This window comes from Bos taurus, chromosome 10 (genome assembly GCF_002263795.3).
Source record: "Bos taurus isolate L1 Dominette 01449 registration number 42190680 breed Hereford chromosome 10, ARS-UCD2.0, whole genome shotgun sequence".
NCBI classification, from domain to species: domain Eukaryota; kingdom Metazoa; phylum Chordata; class Mammalia; order Artiodactyla; family Bovidae; genus Bos; species Bos taurus.
The window spans coordinates 12543956-12570359 of record NC_037337.1 but is presented as its reverse complement, the minus strand read 5'-3'; the positions used below and the strand labels follow the sequence as shown (position 1 = coordinate 12570359).

Here is a 26404-nt window from a genome sequence, read left to right as displayed (position 1 = left end):
TAGTCAAGGCTAATAGAGAGCAATTTTGAACTAGCTTTAGCAGAGGGAGGTGGAATTACAGAAGGTTGTTGGAAGACCATCAGGAAAGAACTGCAGATAACTTTCTAAGCATCTAGGATGATATGAGGCTTCAGCTCTCTCTGCATCTCTGTGAGGCAGGGGCTTCTGCTAACGAAGGTCTAGAGCTTTTTTTCCTCTTGTGATTTATTTGCTGAAGCAGTTGGATCATTAGTCTGGATTATGCTGATTGCATCCCCATGGGGGTATTTCATGTTCTCCTGTCCTCTCTGTTTCTTGGAACCACTAGTTTATACCTTTACTTTGTTTTAATACCTTTATATTTATAAAAATACCAATGTTCATTCATAAAGTGTAGTAACTACAGAGAAAAAAGTATAGATTACCTCCAGTTTTCCTAACTAGATATAGCCACTGTCAGCAATCGACTTGACCACAGAACTGTTCTCACTTTTTGTTGTTATTTTAATACCTCCTCACATCTCTTTGCTGTTGAGAATATACTTGGAAACTCTTGCCTAGTGCTTAAGAGCAAGATTACTCTTAGAGATTTTAAAGAGCCTTACAAGGCAGAAAGTTGCCAGTAATTCTTTTCATGATCTGAAATAAGATCAGCTGTTTTATACTTTTTAAACCTTAGAACTAAACACTTTCTTGTATCTTAAACATGTAAGAATAGAAACAGCAAAATAGTAATTACAAACAACCAGTATGCCTTCTAGCCTGTACATGCAACGTGCTTAATAAGTGAGTAATGAAAATAAGTGAGTAATGAATTAAAACACATTTCCTTAGGTGTATACGCAAAAGACAAATGCACACTTGAAAAACATTTTTCATTATTTATGTGTTTTTTCTTAAATTTTAAATAGGACAGTTTGATAATTTACCAGAGAATTTATGAGAGTGAGAGATTCTCACATCCTTTCTTATTAATTTTAATGGTTTTGCTCTTTGTTTTTTAATAATGAACAGGATCCTTATCCAAGTTTGCCTTACCTGGGAAATCAGAGGTGGCATCTTCCTGCAACACGAGTAATACAAATATCTTCCAGAACTATGCAATGGAGGTACAATTTTAATCAAAAGAATATCTTCATGTGTTACTTAATAAAATTTCTTAAATATTGATAGTCTCTGGTAGAGTGATAAATATATAGCATCTGAAAGTTTCAGAATGTGTATTACACCTGAATAAACTTAAAATGTCTGTGACTTTCTGTTTAGAAAAGTTCCATACTTTGATAGCACTTTTATTTTCAGCATTTATATCTGACCTTTGTTTGATGTATGTCCTCTTTCAATAGTTATTTCGCTGCTTAAACACTTTCAGGTAGTTTCACTATAGGCACACTTTTTGGATGAGGATACTGGGAGCGGTTTTGGCATTTGTGTCCACTTTTTCCATCATGTTTTTCATTCTTTGTATCAGTATAATATATATATCTGCTGGATATGCTGCTATATCCCATTTTCTTACAGTGAAAAGGTTTTACTTTTATACTTTAAAATTTTCCCCTAATTTTTGTGCAAAAATTGCTTCCAAATACATTTGTGAGTGTTGCTATTTCACACTAATTTGCATAAACTTGGAAAATAAATTTGCATGTAGTTGGAAATAAATGATGAACACCAATGTTGCAATTTACAGAGTTTCTGATGGCTTCAGGAATTCTATATTTTATTAATGTAATTACAACAGTATTTACATTTCTCTCTAGCAATGCTTCTTAAACTGTCTGTAATGAAAGACCAAGGGTTTTTTGGTTGTTGATGTTTTTAATTTCCAATCTGTCATGGCTGATACTCTTGTAAAATCTGTTGATCACCAACTTAGCTGTTTCAGGCATGACCAGTTTCTTTATAGGTCCCCAGATCCTCTTCTCAGTTTCTTTACTTAGCTCATCACAAACCAGTAAGAGTTTGTAGACCACCTCTTCTCTGGTGACCACACTTTGAGTAGCACAGATCTATAACATGGAATTACCAGTACCTATTTTGTGTATTAACAAATGAATGCTTGGGTTTAGTTTTCCATTAATAAAATCGTATGTTTGTTTGTGTGTGTGCTATGCTAAGTCTCTAGTCGTGTCCAACTGTTTGCAACCCTGTAGACTGTAGCCCTCCAGACTCCTCTGTCCATGGGGTTCTCTAGGCAAGAATACTGAAGTGGGTTGCCATACCCTCCTCCTCCAGGGGATCTTCCCAACCCAGGGACTGACATCTCTTATGTCTCCTGCATTGGTAGGCGGGTTCTTTACCACTAGTACAGCCTGGGAAGCCAAATAAAATCATGGCGCATTTTATAGTACATAATTATAATGGTATGGAGAAGGCAATGGCAACCCACTCCAGTACTCTTGCCTGGAAAATCCCATGGATGGAGGAGCCTGGTGGGCTGCCATCTCTGGGGTCTCACAGAGTCAGACACGACTGAAGTGACTTAGCAGCAGCAGCATAATGGTAAAGATGCTCACTTTAAATGCAAGTTTCCCTTTCAGGCAAAAATTTTGGAATAGACTTAGCTGAAATAGTTAGTGTATTATATAATGTACTGATGATAATCCATTTTTTTGTTTGCAACTTCTAAATCATTCTGAATTTTAGTTTTCCAATAGATTTGTTAATTGAAATAATTTTATGCACTCACTAGCTTACTTTGTAAAGTGCTAATTTCTCCCATAGGTCCTTATCTCAAGCTGCTCTCGGTGTAAAACCTGCGATTGTCTGGTCCACGATGAGGAAATCATGGCTGGCTGGACAGCAGATGACTCAAATCTCAATACTACCTGCCCGTTTTGTGGCAATCTTTTCTTGCCCTTTCTGAATATAGAGATAAGAGATTTAAGACGACCTGGAAGGTAATGATTTACGTTTTGTTTTTTTTTCCTTCTTGTTTAAGGATCATGTTTCCTAGATTGTCTCTTTTCTCAAAAAGCTCCTTTCTTTCACATTACAGATACTTTTTGAAGTCAAGCCCATCTACAGAAAATATACATTTTCCATCCTCCTTTTCAAGTCAGACAAGGCAGTCTTGCATCTCAACATCAACCTCTGGTCTTGACACATCTCTTCTCTCTGTTCACGGGAGTTTTGATCTGAATAGGTAATTATGTTTATGTGGAACTATATGTTAACAACATATATATTTCCATTTATGACAGAAAAATTAGCTGACCATTTTAAGATTTAAATCTCTCTATATAATAGATTTATTATCTTAAATTCTTATTCCTAATTAAAATAATATTGAAATTCTCTAATAATCTAAATGTTTCAACAGTTAATAGTTGATGCTTTATGGGCTTCCCTGGTGGTCCAGTGGTTAAGAATCTGCCTACCAATGCAGGGGACACGGGTTTGATCCCTGATGCGGAAAGATCCCACATGCCACAGGGCAGCTAAGCCCGTGCACTACTGCTGCTGAGCCCCGCAGTCAGAGCCCGTGCTCCACAACTACAGAAGCCACCGCAGAGAAGCCTGTGCCCACAACAAAGAGTAGCCCCACTCAGCACAGCCAGAGAGCCCACGCACAGCAACAAGACCCAGTGTAGCCATAAGTAAATAAATGATTTTTAAAAGTTTATACCTCAAGAATCCCCAGAGCTTAAGCTGTATAATTCACATATGATAATGTTTATTATTTTAAAGGTAAAAATTCTGTAGAAACTTGAAGTTTATAATGAACATCTTTCTCTTATCTCTCTCTTGAGGAATTAAGTCAGTACTAACATATTTCTACTTTGTAGTATTTAATTTTCTACTTAGGAATGTTTAATAAGCTAAGAAAACATTTGGAGCTGTTAGATGAACTGTCAAAATCAAACTAAGAATTATACAGTAAGCCTAATACAAGTAAATCTGTGCTTAGAACAAAGGCTAGTATCATCTCCATTTTGGAGAAGTGCCCAGTGCAGCAGATAGGGCGGGGCAGAAGAAGTCACACTGGAAACTGCATATGCAGAAGAAAACGCATATGTGGGACTGGCGGGCTGGCGTGGCCTGCCAGCCTGCTCTCATCCTGACTCTTAGACCACAGGACTGCGAGTCTGGGTGTGTGTGTTCTTTCATCACAGGTCTGCTGTGGCCCTTTCTTTGGCTGTCTCCCACTAGTTCTGACCCCTGGAGGAATAGGTGCCTGTTGTTTCTCCTTGTATCCCTGGACCTGCTGTGGTTTCTCAGTATAAGTTGTCCACTAAATGTTTTGAACAAATGAATGACTTATATTTAAAATTTACTGGATAAAAAGGAAATTTAACATGACTAAGCTACTTTAAACTGTGTCCTTTTTCCCAAGACAAAGCCAGACTACATCTTTCCTTTGTTTCACTTTGCTACCTGCAGCTCTGATTCTAAAGAGAAAGTGGTCAGATGAAATAAAATAAATCTAGAGAATGATATTTTTTTTTTCCTTTTTTAATGCCCAAGCAAATCTAAGCCGCTGGAAAATACATGTGCCCGAAGCATTCAGATCCCTGCTGATAGATCAAAAGCAGCTATGTCAAAATGTCCGTTATTTCCAATGGCCAGGAGTGTTAGTACTTATGGCACCTTGGATCAGGAAGACATTGGCGGGCAGAAGCTCGTTCCTACAGGCAGCCTGCCAACCACCTTACAAGGCGCTGCGGTACGTGTTTCGGTGTTTTTTACAGTTTGGATATTGATAATTTGCATTTGGTTTTGTTCCCCTTGTACTAAACAGCCTCATAAGCTTCAATTTTATTAAGAAGGGTATCTTGTTATATTATACAATTACATTTCTAATTATGTGGAAGTCACTGACAGGCATGTAAAAGAATGATTTAGTATCATCTTCTTGTATTTGCTGTTTACAGTTTTTATTTACTCAACAGGATTCTTTAGGATTAGAATGGCACCTCCCAAGTCCAGATCCTATCACTGTTCCGTACCTTAGCCCACTAGTGGTGTGGAAGGAACTTGAAAGCTTACTGGAAAACGAAGGTGATCGTGCAATAACAGTGGCAGACTTCGTGGACCATCATCCAATTGTTTTTTGGAACCTGGTGTGGTATTTTAGACGTCTTGACTTACCCAGTAATTTACCTGGACTGATTCTTTCTTCTGAGCATTGTAACAAGTATTCAAAGGTACGAGAGTAAGAATTAGCTAAAATTCAGTGCTGCTATCACCACTGTAATGTTTGCATGTTCCTAATGACAAAAAAGTAATTTTATGCTAAATATTTTTAATAACCATCCGATTCAATAAAATTTTTGTAAATAATTTCTCTTCTTGCAGTTCAGCAGTAAGACAGTCATGTTTTTTGGACTTCTTATAAAAGTTTACAAAAAATGGGCTTGGCTTTTTGTTACAGCCTCAAGAATAAACTGTAAATGACTCTTATAAGATGACTTTGTGAGTTGGCCCCACTCATGCCTCACATCTCCTCCAAGAACAAGCCTAACGCTTTAGGAGGACGGCTGTAATTCACATTGCAGTCATGTGCCAGCTACCGTCCTCTTCATTCCTCTAAATTTTCATTTAACATTTAGGTAGTTTGTTGTATGTTCACTTGGATTTTTTTTATGTTTTTTTCTTTTTCATTATGCCATCACTGCCACTAAAGGGCAAGGTGTCTCAGTTTAGGAACTTTGTGTTCTCTCTTCTTGTACTTCACGTCTATGATTGTGCATGTGTTTGGATGCACAATCCAAACAGTGAAGGAGTGACTGAGAGGTTAACTCAGTCCGAGTATCTGTGCTAGGGTCTTAAAATGTTGGAGAATGGGGCTTCTGGATTTATCTTTCTGTGGAGCCTCAGTCGAAAGCTGGTCAAGACTAACTTTTCATGATCTTAGTACTTTGTTAAATCTGTAACTTTAGGGACCACTGACTTCTCAACTCAGGTCATCTCCCTTCAGTAGGTTATAAAATGCATACAAACCAATGGTTTTTCTGTTCTTTTCTTTTTTGCACCCATACATCCTAAAAAATATTTTTAAGGATCTTTATAAAATATTTACAAAACATTATCATGTAAGGATCATTAATGAGTATTTTTTTATTCTTCAACCCAGATTCCTCGCCACTGTATGTCTGAAGACAGTAAATATGTTTTAATACAGATGTTGTGGGACAATATGAAATTACATCAGGATCCAGGACAGCCCTTGTACATCCTCTGGAATGCGCACAGTAAGTGCTGTCATAGAATGCCCGTTTCCTTCATGTAAGAGTACTCTCTACTTGCTTTAAATAGCCTAAACTAATGTGTAACTGACTTTTATTATACTACTTTTTGTCTTACAGGTCAAAATCGTACTCTTTTGTTTGAGAGTGAGTGTTAAGCTTGATGTTTTTAGTGTTATCTACTATGGAAGTCAAGGGGTTTTCGTTTTTTGAGTGATGCTCTGTATGTGGTGGAGGGGTTATATTTTGTAGAGTTCCATTTTTAGCACATCGCTTGTCCCTGTTCTTTTTACCTGTTTTTTTGTTTCCATCCCAGGCTGCTGATGTAAAATTCCTTCCAGGGGCTGTATTATGGAAAATAGTATTTTTAGTTACTGTGTATTTGAGACCACAAAAAGCTTATTTTTATCATTGTTTGTCTTATTTCTTCCTTTTTTTCTTTGCTTTCTTCATTCTTAGATTTCAGTTCTTTTATCTATTGCCCTTATTTTTACCGCTTCGTAGCTTTTTAAATAGCTATCAGTTGCTGCTTAATTACATTCTGCTTTATACACAGAACACTTTTGTTCATCTGCTCTTTTGTTCTTTTACAGCCCAAAAGTATCCAATGGTCCATTTATTGCAAAAAGGTGATAATTCATTTAACCAGGAACTGTTGAAAAATATGGTAAAAAGCATTAAAATGAATGATGTCTATGGACCAATGAGTCAGATTTTAGACACACTGAATAAATGTCCTCATTTTAAAAGACAGAGGTAAGTCATTCTCTTAAGTGAATATATTGTTCCTCTAAGCAGATTCATATTGTTTGGTGACTTGTTAAAATATCTCATGCTTATATTAACATAAAAATTTTTATAGATATATACAGATGTATGAATAGTAATATCTATCTTCTCCATTCCTTTTCTCCCCTAGGAGTTTATATAGAGAAATACTATTTCTCTCACTGGTGGCACTGGGAAGAGAAAACATTGATATAGGTAATTCAGCATAATATAAAACATATAATACTTCTATACCATGGTATAGTTTTCAAAATGTTTTTATACTGGTAGTATTAATTAGTTTAATATAAGATTATATTTAATATATTAGAATGCTTTCTCTTTTAATATAATGTAAAAGATAATTTGATATTTTGGTCATGTTGGTAGTAACAATGATAAATAATGAAAGCTAACATTTTTTGAGGGCTTATTATGTGCCTTACATTGTAGCAAGTACCTTCCACACTATATCTCATATAATTCTCAAAAGTCTTATGGGGTAGGTACTATTATCATTTCCATATTATTATTGAGGCAGCTGAGGATTCAGGAGGTTAAGTAACTTGAACTTGGGTTTCACAACAATAACAGAGCCATATTTGAACCAAGCAGTCTTAATTTCCAGTCCTATGCTTTTAACTATTGTGTCATATCACTAATGGCATTAAGCTTGTTTCAGAAAAGATATAAGATAGCTAAGTATGTATTTTAGGAGGTCTCAAACATTTTTGGTTGATCATCATCTCTCAATTGTGCTTGGCTTCTTTAGAGTCAGAGACACAAATAGAAAGTTTTTAAAAGGATCGAAAAAGATACTCCATGCAAGTAATATTAACAAGGAGGCTAGACAAAGTAGAATCAGACAAAGTAGAATTTAGAGTCAAAGAAGGACATTTTATAATGATGAAACAATCCACCAAGAATTATTAATTATTTATAAGAATTATATATGCTGCTAACAACAGAGCCCTCAAATACATGAAGTAAAAACCCGCAGAACTGGAAGGAGAAATAGACATTCAGCCAAAATATTAATAGTTGGATATTTCAGTAATGGGTAGAACAACCAGGCAGTAGATCAGAAGGAAACAGAAGACTCGAACTGCACTGTGAACCAGCTAGGCCTAGGAATACCTACAGAATGCGCCAGCCAACGCAAAACACACACTCTCCACTGCGCATGGAACATTGTCCAGTACTCTCTCCACTGCGCATGGAACATTGTCCAGTACTCTCTCCACTGCGCATGGAACACTGTCCAGTACTCTCTCCACTGCGCATGGAACACGGTCCAGTACTCTCTCCACTGCGCATGGAACATTGTCCAGTACTCTCTCCACTGCGCGTGGAACATTGTCCAGTACTCTCTCCACTGTGCATGGAACACGGTCCAGTACTCTCTCCACTGCACGTGGAACATTGTCCAGTACTCTCTCCACTGCGCATGGAACATTGTCCAGTACTCTCTCCACTGCGTGTGGAACATTGTCCAAGAGAAACCAAACGCTAAGCCAGAAAGTAAGTCTCCAATACATTTTAAAAACTTGGAAATCATACAAGGTATATTCTCTAACCACACTACAAGGAAAAGAGAAATCAATAATAGAAGGAAAACAGGAAATTCACAAGTATATGGAAATTAAACAACACACTCCTAAATAACAAATTGGTCCAAAAAGTCATGAGACAATACTTTCGAGATAAATGAAAATAAAATACAATATACCAAAACTTTGAGATTCATTAAAAGCAGTTTCTACCTTAAGAAACTAGAAAAAGAAGAGCAACCTAAACCCAAAGCAAGCAGAGAGAAGGAAATAAATATTTGTGGAAATAAATAAATTACAGAAAAAAGGGGGGGGATTTTTTTAATAGAAAAACTGATTGAAATCAAAAGTTTGTTCTGTAAAAAGACCAATAGGGACTTCCCAGACAGTCCAGTGGTTAAGACCCCACGCTGCCGAGGCGGTGGGCACAGGTCGAATCGCTGGTTGGGGAACTAGGATCCCACGTGCCGCACCTCCCAGTGCAGCCCCCCAAAAAACAAAAGATCAACAAAACTGAAAAATCTTTAAGCTAGACTAAGAAAAAGAAGATTCAAATTACTGAAATCAGGAATAAAGGGGGGATAATTCCTACTGACCTTACAGAAATAAAAAGAATTATAATAAATAATGATATACCAACAAATTAGATAACCTAAAAGAGACAAGCAAGTTCCTAGAAAGACATAAACTATAAAACTGACTGAAGATTAGAAAATCTTAATAGACCTGTTACAAGTAAATAGATTGGGTTAGTATACAAAAATCTTCTCCCACAGGACCAGATGGTGAATTCTACCAAATGTTTAAAGAAGAATTAACACTGTTTGTTATAGATGGCATATTTGTGTCCCCCTCCCAAAAATTCATATATATTGAAGCCCTGTGATGGTTTTTGGAAAGTAATTACATCAGGAGGTTGGAGCCTCCAGGATGGGATAGTATCCTTATAAGAAAAAGAAGAGAGAACTTCCTGGCAGTCCAGTGGTTAGGACTCAGCACTTTCACTGCTGCAGCCTGGATTCAACCCTTGGTCAGGGAACTAAGATCCCACAAGCCAGCCAGAAAAAAGAAGAGAACTATCCCTCTCTCTCTCAGCAACAGGAGGATATTAGAAGACACCCATCTGCAAACCAGGAAGAGTACTCTCACCAGACAGCGCATCTGCTGGCACCTTGAATAACTGTTCATCATTTAAGCCACCCAGTCTATGGTATTCTGTTATAGCAGCCCAAACTAAGACACTAATCCTTCATAAACTCTGACAAAAAAAGTAGAAGAAAAAGAAGTGCTTCCTAACTCATTCTATGCATTAGGCCAAAATCACTGCAGATGGTGATAGCAGCCATGAAATTAAAAGACACTTGCTCCTTGGAAGAAAAGCTATGACCAACATAAGACAGCATATTAAAAAGCAGAGACGTTACTTAGCCAACGCAGGTCCATCTAGTCAAAGCTATGGTTTTTCCACTAGTCATGGATGGATGTAAGAGTTGGACCATAAAGAAAGCTCAGCACCAAAGAATGATGCTTTTGAACCGTGGTGTTGGAGAAGACTCTTGAGAGTCCCTTGGACTGCAAGGAAGTCCAACCAGTCAATCCTTAAGGAAATCAGTCCTGAGTATTCATTGGAAGGGCTTATGCTGAAGCTCCAATACTTTACCCACCTGATGCAAAGAACTGACTCATTGGAAAAGACCCTGATGCTGAGAAAGATTGCAGGCAGGAGGAGAAGGGGACGACAGAAGATGAGATAGTTGGATAGCATCACTGACTTGATGGACACGAGTTTGAGCAAGCTCTGGGAGTTGGTGATGGACAGGGAAGCCTGGCATTGCTGCAGTCCATGGGGGTTGCAAAGAGTCGGACACGACTGAGTGACTGAACTGAACTGAACTGAACCAAGCCCAGACAAAGATGTCACAAGGGAAAAAAAAAAAAAAAACTGAAGAACAATATCCCTTATTAATATAGATACAGAAATTCTCAACAAAATACTAGTAAACCAAATCCAGCAATGTATAGAAAGGATCGTATGCCATGACAAAGAGAGATATATCCCAAGGATGCAGTGTTGGTTCAGAAAAAAAAAAAAAAAACTACATTAATGTAATACCATATTAATAGAATACAGACAGAACCACATGGTATCTCAGTAGACACAGAAAAAAACATTTGACAGAATTCAACAAACTAGAAAAGCTAGAAACAGAAGGGAATATCTTCAACCTGATAAAGGGCATTTATGAAAAACCCAGAGTTAACACCATATTCAATGATAAAAAACAGTCTTCCCTTTAAGATCTGGAACAAGAAAAGGATACCCGCTTCCACACTTCAACACTGTAGCTGGAACAGCCAGGCAAGAAAAAGAAATAAGAGGCATCCAGATTGGAACAAAGAAGTTAAACTACGTTTATAGGTGACATGATCTTGTATATAGAAAACCCTAGAGATTCCAAACCAGATTGAAACAGAACAAAACAAAACCCCCAAAGTATTAGAGTTAATAAAAAATAAATTCAGCAAGTTTATAGGATATAAGATCAAAATACAAAAATTAGCTTAATTTCTATAGCAATGAATAATACAAAAATAAAATTAAGAGAGCAGTCCATTTACAGTAGCATCAAAAAGAATAAAATGCTTAGGAAGTTGTGAGAGACTTGTACCATGAAAATTACAAACATTTCTCAAAAATCACATATATGAATGGAAACCCACCCCATGTTCATAAATTAGAAGACTAATATTCTTAATATATCAGTACTACTAAAGCAATCTACAGATTTAATACAGTCACCAGTAGTATTTTTTACAGAAATAGTAAAACCCATCCTAAAATTTATGGAATCTGAAGGCATCCCAAATAGCCAAAACAGTCTTGAAAAAGAACAGATCTGGAGGATTCACACTAACTGATTCCAAAACTTACAGCAAAGCTGCAGTAATCAAAACAGTGGTACCAGGATAAAGACAGATACATAGGCAAATGGGATAGGATAGAAAGCTCAGAAATAAACCCTCACATTTATGGTAAAGATGATTTTTGACAAGAATGCCAAGACACTTCTGTGGGAAAATGACTCTTTTCAATAAATTGTTCTGGAAAAACAGGATATCCACTTGCAAAAGAATCAGTTTGGACCCTTATACAAAAATTAACTCAAAAAGGATTGAATATCTAAATGTGAGTCCTAAAACAATCAGAAGAAAGCATACGACAAAAGCTTCATGACATAGATTTGTCAGATTTCTTGGATATGACACCCAAGGCACAGGCAACAAAAGGTCAGACAAATAGGGCATTGTGAAAACTAAAGATTTCTGTGCATCAAAAGTGGTATCAACTGTGTAAAAAGACATCCCAGAGGATGGGGGGAAAATACTTACAGATCATATATCTGAGAAGAGATTAATATCAAGAATATGTAAAGAATTCCTAAAACTCAACCACAAAAAAACAAGCCATTGCAAAATGGGCAAAGACCTTGAATAGACATTTATCCAAAGAAGATATATGGATGGCAAAGATGCTTAACATCACTAATAAGGAAATGCAAATCAAAACTACAATGAGATACCATCTCACACCATTAGATAGAATAGCTACTATCAAAAACCCCAGAAAAACAAGTGTTTGTAAGAATATGGAAAAATTGGAACACTTGTGCATTGTTAGTTGTGATATAAAACGGTACAGCTGCTGTCGAAAACAGTATGGCATTTTCCTTAAAAAATTAAATACAGAATTTCCACGTTATCCAACAGTTTCATTTCTGGGTATATACCCTGAAAAATTGAAGGCAGGGTCTCAAAGATATATTAGTACTCACGTGTTTATAGCAATATTATTCAAAATAGCTGAAATGTGGAAGCAACAACCCAAGTATCCATTGAAGGATGAGTAGGTAAGCAGAATGGGATATATACATAGTGAATTATTATTCAGCCTTAAGAATAATAAGGAAATTCTGACATGCTACAACATAAGTGAAACTTGAAGACATTAAGTGGAATATGCCAGTCATAAAAATACAAATGCTGTATGATTCAACTTAAGAAGTACTTAAGTACTTAAAGAAGTCAAAATCATACAGAAGTAGAATGGTAGTTGACAGGAGCTGGGGGGAGAGGAAAAGTGTATTATTGTTTAATGCAGGGGTCCCCAGCCTCCAAGATTGAATGTCTGATGATCTGAGGTGAGGCCGATGTAATAATAATAAAGTGCACAATACCTGTAATATGCTTGAGTCATCCCGAAACCATCCCTCACTCCAGTTCGTGGAGAAATTGTCTTCCACGAAACCGGTCCCTGGTGCCAAAAAGGTTGGGGACGGCTGGTTTAAAGGGCATAGATTTCAGTTTCACAAGATGAAGAGAGGTATGGAAATGGATGGCGATGATTGCACGTTATGAATGTATGTAATACCACAGACTGGGCACCCAGAAATGGTTAGGATGCTAAACTTTATATGTATTTCACCACATTTTTTTAAGTTGGGAAAGAAGAATTTTAAACAGTTGATGTCTTAGTACTTTACATTTCACTGGTCTGTGCAACCTAACTCCAAAACTGTCAACTTAAAAAAAAAAAAATGCTGTGGACTCTTAAGTTCCCCGTTCCAGCTCTGAAATTCTGTGGTCCCTTAGTTGGCAGATATGACCTAGACATTCCTTCTTGGCTCCTAATTTTGTGGTTCTGTAGTATTACCAAAACTTGATTGCTGATAATATCAAATATAAATTTCTGTGTGCCTTTCTTGGTGACTTTTTACAGATGCATTTGATAAAGAATATAAGATGGCATATGATCGTCTCACACCCAGTCAAGTCAAGAGCACCCACAACTGCGACAGGCCGCCAAGCACAGGGGTGATGGAATGTCGGAAGACCTTTGGAGAACCTTATCTTTAAGATATGTGTGTATACTTTCAATATGTATTGTATAGTCAGTGTATAAAACAACACTTTTAGACTCTAAACTTTTTTCTTCGATTTTTGAAAACACATTTGTAAGATGTTTCAGGAGGTTCAGATAGCTTATGTACAGAGTGTCTTAAGAAGAAAATAGTGACAAGTGGGAGAGAGCCACTTTATGTCTCATTTCTTTTCTTCTTCTTCTCCAGTAACAATTAAGTACTTTTGTGATAAAAAAAAAAAAAAATCCCTAAACAAAATTAGTCCCCATAAAATAAGACAGCTGTTTAATGGATTCTCTTGGAAGAGGCAGATTGAAAAATCATGTATGGAACATAAACAAATGTAAGATCAGAGTATCTCCTGTTTTCATAGACTGCTCAAATGTTTTGACCATGAAGTTGTATTATACGTATTTTAAATTGTTTATAGTAAGTTGTTATTTTTTTAATTTTTAAACTTAATATAGCAAACAAAATGAACTTAAACTTATGAAGCAAGGCAGTTAAATGCTTATTTTCCTTGTCTGCTGCTATGTGAAGTAATTAGTGCAGCTGCACATCTCTATATGTATATCTATATTTTTTTTATTACTTGGAAGAATGATTCCAAAATGTCAGTGCTAGCGTCAGTGTTGTCCCAGGATCGCACGTTAGAACTCCTGAGCCTGACTGCAGTGGGTGAGGCATGGCAGGGCGCACATCGCCCAGACGGACTCACTGAGCCTTGTGGGAGGAAAGCCAGAGAGGTTCTAAGTCTGCTTCTGCAAAATCAGGTTCAGTATACCATGGTTCCAGAATTTTCTCTACTGCTACTAGATGCATCCCATACACAGGGGAAATAGCTTACACAGCCAAATATCAATTTAAATTTTAATATTCTACATGAACATTTATGTTGGGGAATATGTCAGTTTATCCCAAATTTTACCTTTATTTTAATATCTAAAATATTGGGTATGGTGCAAATTATAGTATATTTATCTGGAATATGACCTACTGGAGTATTGTTTATATATATATTATATATAAATATTCAAAATATTTTTTCAAAGGTAGAAAAATAATAACTCACTAAAAGGACAGCCAGATAGAATTTCCCATATTGAGGAACTTGGCTTTTTTAATAAGCCTTCTGAATCTGGTTTATGAAATCTAAATCCAAAATATCCAGAAATAAGACAGTAAATTGAATGTTTAAGTACCATGGGTATTAAATAGAATCTTAAAAAATTCTTGTAGTCCCATCATTTCTAAGATCACTTTCTTTCAATAATTTCTGATTAAAAAAAGGTATCCTTTAGCTGTTAGAATTATATATTTTAATGTTCATGTAGTATGTGTTTGTACATTGTCATAATGAAGGAATTCTCTAGCCAATGTCAAAGAAGGAAAAAATGAATGGTCCTAAATTAGATGTGTCAAAGCCGGTAGGGTTCAGGACATTCAGACTTGGAGATATCTTACAATCCTGAGACTCAGAACCATTCAGCTGTAGAAAAAACACTTTTGTGTAAACCCCATTGGTGAATAACACCAAGCTGAAACATTTCACAGCTTTCTACTCTGGGAAATAATGGGGAAAACTTAAAAATGTAAAATTTACTTCAGTTAGTTTGGGGCTGAACTTGCTTACTTGAAAAATCTGGTGCTATGCACATGTATCTGCTTCTCCTTTGTAAATATCACTCTTGTCTTATCCTTCTTTACTATTTAGGTCCACACTCACAATCTAATTCAGTCTTACGGTCTCAGAATCATAATCATTTGAAAATTATTCAATGAGAGAAACATTTGATAGGTGAGGCTTTTGGCATTGGTGACAAGCATCCATCCAAACAGAATTCTAGGGTTCTAGTCTGTTTTGCTGTTACTGTTTTGTTTTGTATAAGAACAGCTTTCACTATTGATTACCTTGTCTTTAACACAAGCAATATATATATGAATAGCAGTTTATTGATTTCAAATATCTAACCAAAAAAAGTAAGGTAAAGCCCATTCTTGATGATTCAGACTCATCTGGAAAAGTGAATGTAATTCCCCCCCACCCCCACCCCCGACACCAAGTTCTGTTTCTACTTCTGGTTGGGTTCTATTCCCCCCGTTTTTAATCCCCAGGGAATATTATTTGTACAGATTTACTCTCTCAAAACCTAAAACATGAATAGAAAGTGGTAAATCCTGATCAAAAGAAAATATGTAGATTATCCTTTAAAATAACTCCATACAAACATTTCTTCAGTTTTCTCTCTGTTGACCATACATTGTAGAGAATTATGGTCAATCACGTTGGAAAGAAATACCCTTTTACTACATTATCTTTTATTTTCTCCTAGTTTTGTTTATATGTTTACTAGTTGAAAATAAATCATGCCGTGTCCTGGTATAACTTGTTTACTACTAACTACTTCCTTCCATTGTGTTTTGAATGTCACACATTTGTATATCATATTTGAATATTCAGTTTTTTCCTCTTGAAAGGGAGTTATACAGTATTCTGATTTTTTTTCTAATTGCGGGGCGGGGGGGGAGATTTTTTTGCTTTAAAATCCTAAAGCCACTAGCTTATTTATTATAAGGTTTTCTAATAAAATCTTTCCATTTTTGTACGTGGAGAAACAGCCCCTGAAAATGCTGGTTCAGAATTTTAAGCGATAAGCTTTTTTTCTTTTATGTTGGTGATTAATGATACTTTAGTGCAACTAGCCAGTGCTACATATATAAGTTACATTGTACTTCTACATATTTTGTAAGTACATGGTAAGAAAGGAACCAGTTGTGTGATAATGTGCAGTAGCCCAGCTTTATTTTTCTCTCACTGGAACTTGGAAGCTGCTGTTAGGCGCTGTATCACTGAGCAGGAAGGGAAAGGCTGCCTCGTTGAGGTCCTCGGTCTGCCTTTGTGCTAGTCTTAGCATGCTCTGCCCTTCCTGTTAAGATATGTCTAAGTTTTATTTCAGAATTGAATTCTCTGGTGCCTGCAGGTCAGTTTACCTTAATACCCTCAGTGCTTGGTAACTTCTTACCCCTTCATACTACCTTCTTTCTCTGAAGAGTAAGTACATTTGCCGGCTTAATTATTATTTACAAAGTTAGTATTGCACAAATTAATATGGCAATTTCTGTCTGACTCAAAAAGTCCATGTGCATGTGTGAGATGGTAACAGACTTTTCAGATAAAGTTACTGTAGCCTTTCCACAGTTGCTATTCATTTGGATGGCTCTTTCCTTTTGCATTTAAAGATTTTCTCTTCAAACACAGTACTGTGATAAAACCACTGGAGCAACTGATGGAATTTTCTGTAAATGAAATTCTCCATATTGACCGGCTCATCCCAGAAGGCCCTGAGGACAGCCTTAGGCCAGGGTGTCCTGCTTGGCTCTAGTGACTCCACAGGGATGGGCAACCCTGATCATGGGCCCTCTCTTTGTACTTTTCATGGTCAGTTCAGTTCAGTCGCTCAGTCGTGTCTGACTCTTTGTGACCCCATAGACTGCAGCACGCCAGGCTCCCCTGTCCATCACCAACTCCCAGAGCTTGCTCAAACTTGTGTCCATGGAGTCTGTGATGCCATCCAACCATCTCATCCTCTCTCATCTCATCCTCATCTCATACTTTTCATGGTAACCAGGCCAAAAGTACACTGCAAGCTGCATCTGCAGCGGGACTTTCCTACAAAAAGGGGGCCAGAGCTAAGGATATTCTGTGAGCCATAAGGCCAACTTGTTTTACAAATGCATCTACCAAGCTATGTCTTAAATACTAAATTCCAATTCTTGCCTCTTTTGGTACTCAATCTTTAAACAGTAATTGGGATATAGAATTTTTATGATACTTTATAGTATCATAAAAGGCCATGCTTCTAATTTGATAGAAACATTTTCAGATCTATATGAGAATATAATGTTCAAAATGTATAGTAACTGTTTAAAAATATACTAATTTTAAAACATTTGGAATATATCCTTTTTTTTGTCACTATACAGAATCTTACCCATTAAATTAGGAGGAGTTTTACATTTTTATAAATATGGCCCAAACCTGTTACCAGGGCCATCAAGGAAATGCAACCTCAACAGGGATGAAGGAGAAATCATCTATTCAGCCACTTTCTCCCAATTTAGATACTCATGTATGACAGGTCTGACTTTCCAAGCTGAATATAACTAGCTACATAGGTCATTTTACCCATCAAATGAAAGGACCATCTAACCATTATCTTGACATTTTAAGATGGTACTTAACCTCTAAATGAGTACAATTTTAATAAATTATCGATTTGTAATGTATGACAATAATCTTAATTTCAAGTGTAACAAATTGATCTTTTAAAAGTTATACAAGTTTTCCATCTCCTTGCAATCTCCTCCTCCTCCCCACCAGGTGCTCATCCATCAAGACACAACTTTCACTTTATGTCTTAACCCTTTTCTTCAGAGTGTGAAGTCAGAACTTCCTTTCTCAGCAAAGATAAATGCCAGAAACTTAGCAAACTGATCAGGAAAAGGATATTCGATTATTAGTTGATTTTAATCATTAACTGGTGGTCCAGCACTTTCTCATTACAGAACGTTTCACTGTCCATCACTCCTCACTCAGTTGTACTGGGGAAGATCATCGGCTCCCAGGCTGTTTGTGAGGAGGAGCCATCCCTGAGGCTGGCTGAGACTGGGGGCAGAGACCAGGCTGCGGCCCAGGGTGCTGGCACCGGGAGCTCCCTTCCCTTCCGTGGCCACTGCCCTGTCTCGCTCCTAGGCCACAGCGTATGGAGACCAGGCAGTGCGGCAGCGTTAGGAGTGAGATGACCAATTTAAGAATGTGGAATTTGAATACGATCCTGTATTCATCAGTCTTCTCTGGAGCCATGAACACATCCATTTTTGTAAAATAAAAGATCATTGGGACTCACAATTTATTGAAATTTAGTAAATGTCATTTCCATTTCCAAACAACGTGGATCTTGGGAGTAGTGAGGCCATGAATTAAATTAACCAGCCCATCTTAGAAGATGGATTAGGGACTAAAGTACTTTGAAAACAGCCCTTCAACACCAAAATGTTCAGTTTTTTCCCATTTCGCATCTGTCCAGCTATCTTCTAGTCTTCGGTGAATCCTCTCGTGTTTGTAATTAAAGCCGTATTTACTGTCATAAACTGCGTTCACCTGAGCTCCTCCTGCTTCATAACCGGTGGCATAGCACTGTTTCATTTTTAATGTGCCCCTTGACTTGATGCCAGTAAAAGGCAGCAAGCAGCAATATTTAATATACAAGCATTTCAGCTTCCACGTGAAATGTTTAACCGCACAATTTTTTAAAAACACAGGTGTCCTTTGCACTAGCTACCTTGAAGATAGTAACACTTTTTTTCCTCTCCATCTTGGCACTGTGTTAAGCGTTTCTCCTTTGTAATCGCCTTAATATCCACTTGTAATCCACACAAGAAATCAATCTTCCTGCTTTATAATCCTGTCTCAGATGACATACAAAAATAGCATTGCCCCACTGGATCTCTTGCTTTGTAAACCAGATTTGGGTATACTGACTTTAGACTCTTTTTAAAAATTACTTTGTTCCTCCCTCACCGGTACAGCTCCCATGTTAGGTGAGAATATGAGAGGGTGGAGCCCAGCCAGGACAGCTTTGTTAGAATGTCTGATTGCTCAAGGTGCCCACCTGATGGAGACCACACAAACTTGGGTAAGTACGTATTTTTAAATGGCCCTCAGAATAGTTTTCCTCCCCTAATAGCCACACCTTCCAACTGAATGGCAAATTATAATTTCTTGGGCTGCTTACTTTTCAGAAATCCAACAATGAGAGCAAATGTCCTCCTTTGAAAAAGCTGTAAAACATTGATACACATTTTACTGGACTACGATGTGTAATGATAATTGATTCTTGTTATACTTTTTTTAATCTATAGATTTCGTCCCCTTAAACTCACCAGTAACTAAACTGTAAGGAGTACAACCCTGATAGAAGCACACACTTTGAACAGTACAAGAGGAGACAGCAAATTGCAGCCTGTGCTGGGGGCAAGGGCCAGGAGGGCGAGACCACACCTGCCTGTCTTGGATCAGCAGCCCTTCAGGAATAATCAGGGAACTGTCACGCGGGTGCTTGTCTTACTGCTGTGATGCCTGTCCCAACCCTCACTCCCAGTTATCTCATTTTAGAAAAGCCTCTGACTCAGGCCCTTCTTGGCCTCCGTGAAGGGGTGGTAGGAACACCACCCCTCCAGAGTCCTAATCCGCAATGAACTGCAGGTGCTTCCAAGGATAAACTTCAGCCCCCATCACACCCACATCAGAGGTTCTTGGCCACTCACTTCCCTCTCCCAGATCAGGTTCATTCTTTCTTTAATGTGACGAGAGGTGCAGTAACTTCTGGCATGGGTTTCTGATCCATGTCCATTTTGAGCAATAGTGACTCTGACTCAGACAGATACAGGGCAGGATATGATTCGATCTTCCAGCATCACACTGATTATCAGGAATACAAAGTACAGGAGGAACATGGTGAAGCCCAGGATCTTGTTCATTCTCCACTTGCATAATGCAATTGACGAGATCACAAACAGGAGCATGAGAAAAAGCAAAACAATTGCACAGAACAAGCCATTGCTACTGACAGCAACAGGCTGCAATCCATTGATGAGAGAGAAAAGCATCCAAGGAAGGGGCAGGCTGCAAGACAGACGAGACAGTGTGAGTGTTCTTTATGTTGATAACAGCCCCATGTACACAACAGTACTGCACAATTTACAAAGCACGCATTTTTACACAAACGTAAGAAACAAAATATTCATGTCAAAGGTTAGAAAACGAAAGTGAAGTCGCTCAGTCGTCTGACTCTGTGACCCCATGGACTGTAGCCTATCAGGCTCCTCCGTCCATGGGGTTTTCCAGGCAGGGGTACTGGAGTGGGGTGCCATAGAAAACTCAGGTCCAGGGAAATTAAAATTATGTACCCATTACTCACAGATAGTAACTGGAAAGCCTAGATTAAAACAGGTTTTCTGGGTCTGAGTTGTTTTCTTCATACTTTGTGGCTTCTGTATGACTAATCTAAACCTCTAAATCCTTACGATAAGGCCTAGCTCGGGACATTTCCTGACACTTGTTAGTGGTTCGGGCTCTCCTCAGCCCTTTAACCTGCTCCACCCTGCAAACACACACACAAACAAATTCAAATGAAAAAAATCACAGCCACACCCAAATCCTGAAGGTGACCAGGGAAGTGAAAACAGGCGTGGTGCTGCTACGGAGCTGAGAGGAGCCGGTAGGCAAATCCCTACAGGAAGACGCAACATTTACTTGTTTATACAAAATGCTTTTTAGAACCTCTGAGCAGGCAGGAGTCCAAATGCAAAGGAGCAGGAGTACCAGGAAGTAAGACAGGAAGTCATTGCTCCTTCCAACCCCACCTCCACCACCTTGGGGGTCAGTGAGCCAAGCATTTGACTGTATGTGGTAATGGAATTTAATGGACTTCAGTTTTCAATTTATCCATAAATTCCAGTCAGATTTCAGGCAGCATTTTAGTTCTATTATCCTTCTGGCTGTGATGAATGAAAGGAGGATACTTTGTTACCTTGTGGAAACTAATAACATAAACACCATTTTATTCCATGTATAATGAATGGACAGAGCCAACACAGTGTTTTCCAGCCATGATATGCCTTAGAAAAGCCAGTCTGCCACTCACCCCACGGTGATATCAAATATGTTACTGCCCACGGAGCTTGACACAGCCATGTCACCCAGGCCTTTCCGAGCGACAATCACACTGGTGATGAGGTCAGGAATTGATGTGCCTGCTGCTAGGATCGTCAAACCCATGATCTCTTCAGAAATCCCTATTGTTTCGCCAACCTGGTAAATAGAGAAACCATGGCAACAGCAGGTGAAAAATCTGAGGCTCTTTGAAGTGCCAACCATATACTACTTTGTGCAAAACCATCACCTTCCTCAGAGTTAATGTTCCCTTGGCCTGAGTGAGGTAGGGTCATGCAAAACTAACAGCTGGGGAGATGGGCCATGGAGAGAAAGAACAGGGCCTCTGCTCAAGGCTTCAGAGGATGATGATGCTCTTTTCTAACCTGACTGAAGTCCATCTATGATTACCACTTACTGTTATTCCAACCATAACAACTCTACCTTCCCAGAAGAACTGCTCCTCCAAAGGCCTGTTCATGTATGTTTCCATTTCCAGACCCACAGACACCTGCCATGTGCCAGGAACTTTTTAGAGGCTGGAGGCAGAAGTATGGACAGTGCAACACTGACCCTACTCTTTGAAGCACCAACCATATACTATTTTGTGCAAAACCATCACCTTGCTCAGAGTTAATGTTCCCTTGGCCTGAGTGAGGTAGGGGTCATGCAAAACTAACAGCTGGGAAGAAAAGAGAAAAGCATGTAAACAGTGATAAAACTGCGCTGAGTGCAGTATTCCAGGTAGAGGAGAAAAGCCATGCACACTCAAGAACACTAATTAATGCCAGGAAGGAGGCAAAACTGAGCTTGCTCTTAAGTGTGTACGGTCTTACCAGGTGGAGAGAAGTGGCCAAGGCAGGACAGAAAGCAGGGAATAAGGCTAATAAGGAATGGTCAGCTGGATCAGGTTGAGAAGGGCCTTCTGTCAGATGGCAGTGTGAACAGAGGACAGAAGAGCCCTGCTTGAAAAGTACTGCATCCCTTGGACTATAAAGTCTACTTTTAAGCCTTTACAAACAATACATGAACTACAAATTCACTTGGTGCTCGCCATTCCCTGGGCGCCAGAAATTCACCCAGAAGGAAAAAAGTCCTTTTGGCCCACGGATGCAGGGTTTGGTTCCTGCCCCACACTCACCTGGTGAGCCCACCAAACCATGAGGTATGAGAACATGGCTATCCACAGGATGGATCCCAGGAAGGTGATAACAAAAAACTTCTTAGCCTCCTGTTTGAAAGTTTGAAAAGGAAGAGAAATAAGTTGCAGAGGCTAAAGGGCTCTGGCGCTTCTGAGAGAGCCCCAGGAGATCTGCAGGAGGAATGATGGAGATGATGTGGAGATGTCTGACCTCTGTCTCCAGTGAGGACCTAGAAAAGGATGGGCTTAGTGGCCCACTCTAGATGAGACGAGACGGGGGGTTCAGCACTGACAAAATGAAGAGAGCTATTTGCTTGCACTAGGACCAGCCAATCTAGTTATTTGGTTTGACTTCAACTTTTCCCCACTCTGCCCCTCTCTGGACCCAGAGACAGAATATGGTTCCCCTTTGGGTGGAGTACGTTAGTCAGACCTTTCCCTATAAACAGGAATACAGGGTAGAAATAGCATTTATAACCCTAGGTCTTCACAGTGTTGCTATGAAATACAGAGGGTGTGCAGTGGCATCATTCCCATACTCAAATCAAGAAACTGAGAATTTAAGGAGAGATTATTTCACGCTGCTTATGGTGGTGGAAACAAACACATTCCAGGGCCTCCCAAGTCCATCAGAATGTCCCTTAGGTGCATGGTCCCCTCTAGAGCTGCAGGTTCCATCCCAGACCCTCTGTGGTTGAGCCCCGACAAGCTGGTTTGCCCTATCACCTCCCTCCTCTGAGTGGGCATGCAGAGAGGCCCCAGAGCTTCCCTAAGGATAGGCGACTTGGGGACAGCTGGGCAAACCCACCAGCCTCCGGACGTCGGGAACCGTCAGCCACAGCGGGAACACAATGGGCAGGAGAAAGAGGTAAATGGCTTGCTTCCGCCTGGTCTCAGGCCATTCCAGGGACAAAGGCTGTTCATTTTCCTCTTCCTCCTCCTCTTCCTCCTCTTCCTCTTCTTCGTCTTCCTCTTCTTCATCTTCCTCTTCTTCATCTTCACTGTCACCTCCATCACCTCCCCCTTCACCATCCACACCTTCCTCGTCATCTTTGGCTTCACCTTGAATTTCAGCATTCAATTCCTGCTCTCCAGTTTCACCTTCACCACCTTCTCCTGCCTGGATTTCACCTTCATCTTCACCACCTTCCACTTCACCATCCTCTCCTTCCACTTCCCCAGCTTCTCCTGCCTGGATTTCACCTTCATCACCTTTCACTTCACCACCTTCTCCTGCCTGGATTTCACCTTCGTCTTCATCACCTTCCACTTCCCCAGCTTCTCCTGCCTGGATTTCACCTTCGTCTTCATCACCTTCCACTTCCCCACCTTCTCCTGCCTGGATTTCACCTTCGTCTTCATCACCTTCCACTTCCCCACCTTCTCCTGCCTGGATTTCACCTTCGTCTTCATCACCTTCCACTTCCCCACCTTCTCCTGCCTGGATTTCACCTTCGTCTTCATCACCTTCCACTTCCCCACCTTCTCCTGCCTGGATTTCACCTTCGTCTTCATCACCTTTCACTTCACCACCTTCTGCCTGGATTTCACCTTCGTCTTCATCATCTCCTCTCCTTTCTGCCGGGATGTCACCTTCACTTTCATTCTCTGCTTTTCCTTCACTTTCACCTCCTAATGCAGCGTCGCCTCCACTTCGCTCTCCGTTTTCACCTTCAGCAGGAGCTTCCGCCTCTCCACCTGTCCTTTCACCTGTGTTCTCAGCTTCGGCCCCGACTCCCTGCAATCCAAAACCAACAGATTAATGGGAGATGATGGTCTGTCTGTTCCCTTTCCCGTTTCTCCCCACCATTTTTTTGTTGTTGTTCTCAGAATGTATCTAAAAGCTTTAGTATGAGAAAGAAACAAGTGCAATCATTCAGCAAAATTCCCTTTACAACACTCCTGCCCAGTCCTGTCTTTGATCATTTGTAGGGATGGAGAACACACCACGTAAAGCAGTTCCTGACAACTCTGACTGGTTTGAAGTCCAAAATTTATACCAAAGTTCCACCCTCTGTGTATAGGTTTGCTTTTTGGAGCCACAAAGAACACTCTCCGCACAGAGACAGCCTCTCTTCCCTGGGCTGAAGATTCCCAGGTCCTTCTGTGGTTCCCCATGCTACAGCCTCCTCCCCTTCTTGATGAACTCATTCTAGTTAGCTTATATCCCATGAGGAGGTTTCTAAAATAACACCTCACAGAATCCAACAGGATTATCATGCCCCTTATTTTAGATACGATGCTTCCATTAATGTTGCCTAAAATGGCATGATATGTTTTGGTGGTTACATCACATTCTGAATCCATCTAAAACTCAACTGCTATATTATATGTGTAAAATGATGATGATACCAATTCATGGACGGTTTTTATGTACCAGGCATCATGCTAAGTAGTATAATAATAACAACAACTCACACTTAGTAGGTTTCCTGAGTCAATTAATTTATCATACAGATAGAACTAAACCCATCTGACAGATGAAGAAGGGTACAGAGTAGTTAAAAGCTTGCTTGTGGTCCACACAGTTTGTCAGTAATGAAGCTGGGATTTGAATGTGAACCATCCAACGCTTGGCCTCTTCACCATCAAGCTACCCTACTCCCCAAATGCCAGGACTGAATGAGATATTTGGTTCCCAAACCCGGTAGCTTATTAGAAACACAGATTTCCTTGCCCCACTGAACCAACTGAAGTAGAATCTCTAGGACTGAAAACCAGGAATCTATTTTTATATGCTGCCAGGTACATCTAATAACTGCATCTGTAGATGTGTTTGGGTACCATGGACTGACTCCACATGCTCTAAAAGCCATTGATTCTTAGGGTCTTCAGATTAGGCTCCCAATAACCTATAACAATGTGCTGATCCAATCCCTTGAGTAAATGACCCGGGCTGTGTGCTCATGAAGTACATCATCCATAACAAATTTCATGAGGCTGCCAATCCCCAGGGGGTGCTCAGTGATTCTAAACTCTGCTGCATATTAAAATCACTTCGAGGATTTAAAGACTCAAGGACCCACCCCAGATATCCTGACTTCACTGGTTGAGAATGGGCCCTAGTTTGCCCCAATTATTGTAACATGCAGCCAGGGTTCAGACCACCCAAAGAAGAAGCCAAATATTAATATCCATGAGGCCTGTGCTTTCAGATGAGAATGAATAATTCCTGCCCTCCCATCCCCAAGCTAATCTGGAGAAAATGACAAGTCATTTAAATTAACAGCACCCTCTTTTCTGAGAACTGTCAACCCCAAAAGCCCCTGACAGGTGGCTCCTTCACCCACGTTGCAGTCAAAGCACCCCACTCTCCCTGCCACAGTTGACTAGACGTAGGTTTGACCCCTGACCTGTGCCCCGGTTTGAATGGATTCGCTGTCTTCTGAAACAGGGAGCCAGTCACTGGTTGATCACATTGTGGACTGGAGGACTGGGGTAGTAACTTAGGTCTCCGTGTGCTAATAAGGAAGCAATGGAGTCAGCTGCCAGGAGTTCTAAAGCCTGCACACGGAGGACAGAGGGAGAGCGGGACATGCAGGGAGGCCAGCAGGGCCACGGGCGCCTTCCCAGGCCTAGGTCCAACTCACTGTGGGACCAAGTTTCACTTCCTGACCTGGGGTCCTGGGAGACACCTCTGTATCCTCTCAATCCCTTTGACTTAAGCCAGCTGTAACTGGCCTACTCAGGACACTCATGCTGCCACTGAAGATGTCTTAGACACTGAACCCAAAGTTGCTGACTTAGGATGAGATGTAATTGAGTGCTTCTGGGTATCCAGTAGAAGAGAATGTCAGGGCTGGAATCTGTAAACTAAACGCACACTTCCTGTCAGTCACTGAGCCCCCACTGAGCACATGCAGCACTGTGTTTCTGGGGCGGGAGGGGAGGGGAGCAGTGGGGGACAGAGACCACTCAGACTCGGATCCTGCCCTCCGGAAGCTCACCACCTCGCAGGGGCACTCAGAGACTCACAAACAGAGTACAGGGAAGGCAGTGCTAAGGGCCCTAAGAGAGGAAGAGAGCACCATGGGCATTCACACTGCGGGGTCAAGGAAGCTTTGTGGCAAAAGAGGCATTTACACTAGCTTGGAGGAATGGGTGAGATTAGGATATATGAAGATGTAGGGGAAAGGGGCATTCTG

The 26404-nt window shown here is 39.8% G+C and overlaps 2 protein-coding genes across 14 annotated transcripts in view; one reads left to right on the top strand and one right to left on the bottom strand.

The window, feature by feature from the left end:
• DENND4A (DENN domain containing 4A) overlaps positions 1 to 17354 on the top strand; it is a 137001-nt gene extending 119647 nt beyond the window's left edge. For 6 of the 10 annotated variants that reach the window (XM_059890360.1, XM_005211320.5, XM_005211323.5 and 3 more), the window contains 10 exons: positions 994 to 1088; positions 2704 to 2879; positions 2978 to 3124; positions 4447 to 4645; positions 4872 to 5126; positions 6056 to 6173; positions 6288 to 6314; positions 6761 to 6923; positions 7087 to 7151; positions 13263 to 17354. In XM_059890360.1, coding sequence (XP_059746343.1) covers positions 994 to 1088; positions 2704 to 2879; positions 2978 to 3124; positions 4447 to 4645; positions 4872 to 5126; positions 6056 to 6173; positions 6288 to 6314; positions 6761 to 6923; positions 7087 to 7151; positions 13263 to 13399 — 1382 coding nt within the window. In that variant the 3' untranslated portion in view covers positions 13400 to 17354. The remainder of the gene's footprint in view (positions 1 to 993; positions 1089 to 2703; positions 2880 to 2977; positions 3125 to 4446; positions 4646 to 4871; positions 5127 to 6055; positions 6174 to 6287; positions 6315 to 6760; positions 6924 to 7086; positions 7152 to 13262) is intronic. The other 4 variants (XM_059890362.1, XM_005211325.5, XM_005211324.5 and 1 more) reach the window with 2 other exon arrangements.
• Positions 15317 to 26404, bottom strand: part of SLC24A1 (solute carrier family 24 member 1) — a 54146-nt gene continuing 43058 nt past the window's right edge. For 3 of the 4 annotated variants that reach the window (XM_059890231.1, XM_059890233.1, XM_059890232.1), the window contains 4 exons: positions 23068 to 23997; positions 22260 to 22349; positions 21111 to 21277; positions 15317 to 20089 (listed from right to left, as the gene is read on the bottom strand). In XM_059890231.1, coding sequence (XP_059746214.1) covers positions 19840 to 20089; positions 21111 to 21277; positions 22260 to 22349; positions 23068 to 23997 — 1437 coding nt within the window. In that variant the 3' untranslated portion in view covers positions 15317 to 19839. 4 annotated transcript variants of the gene reach the window in all.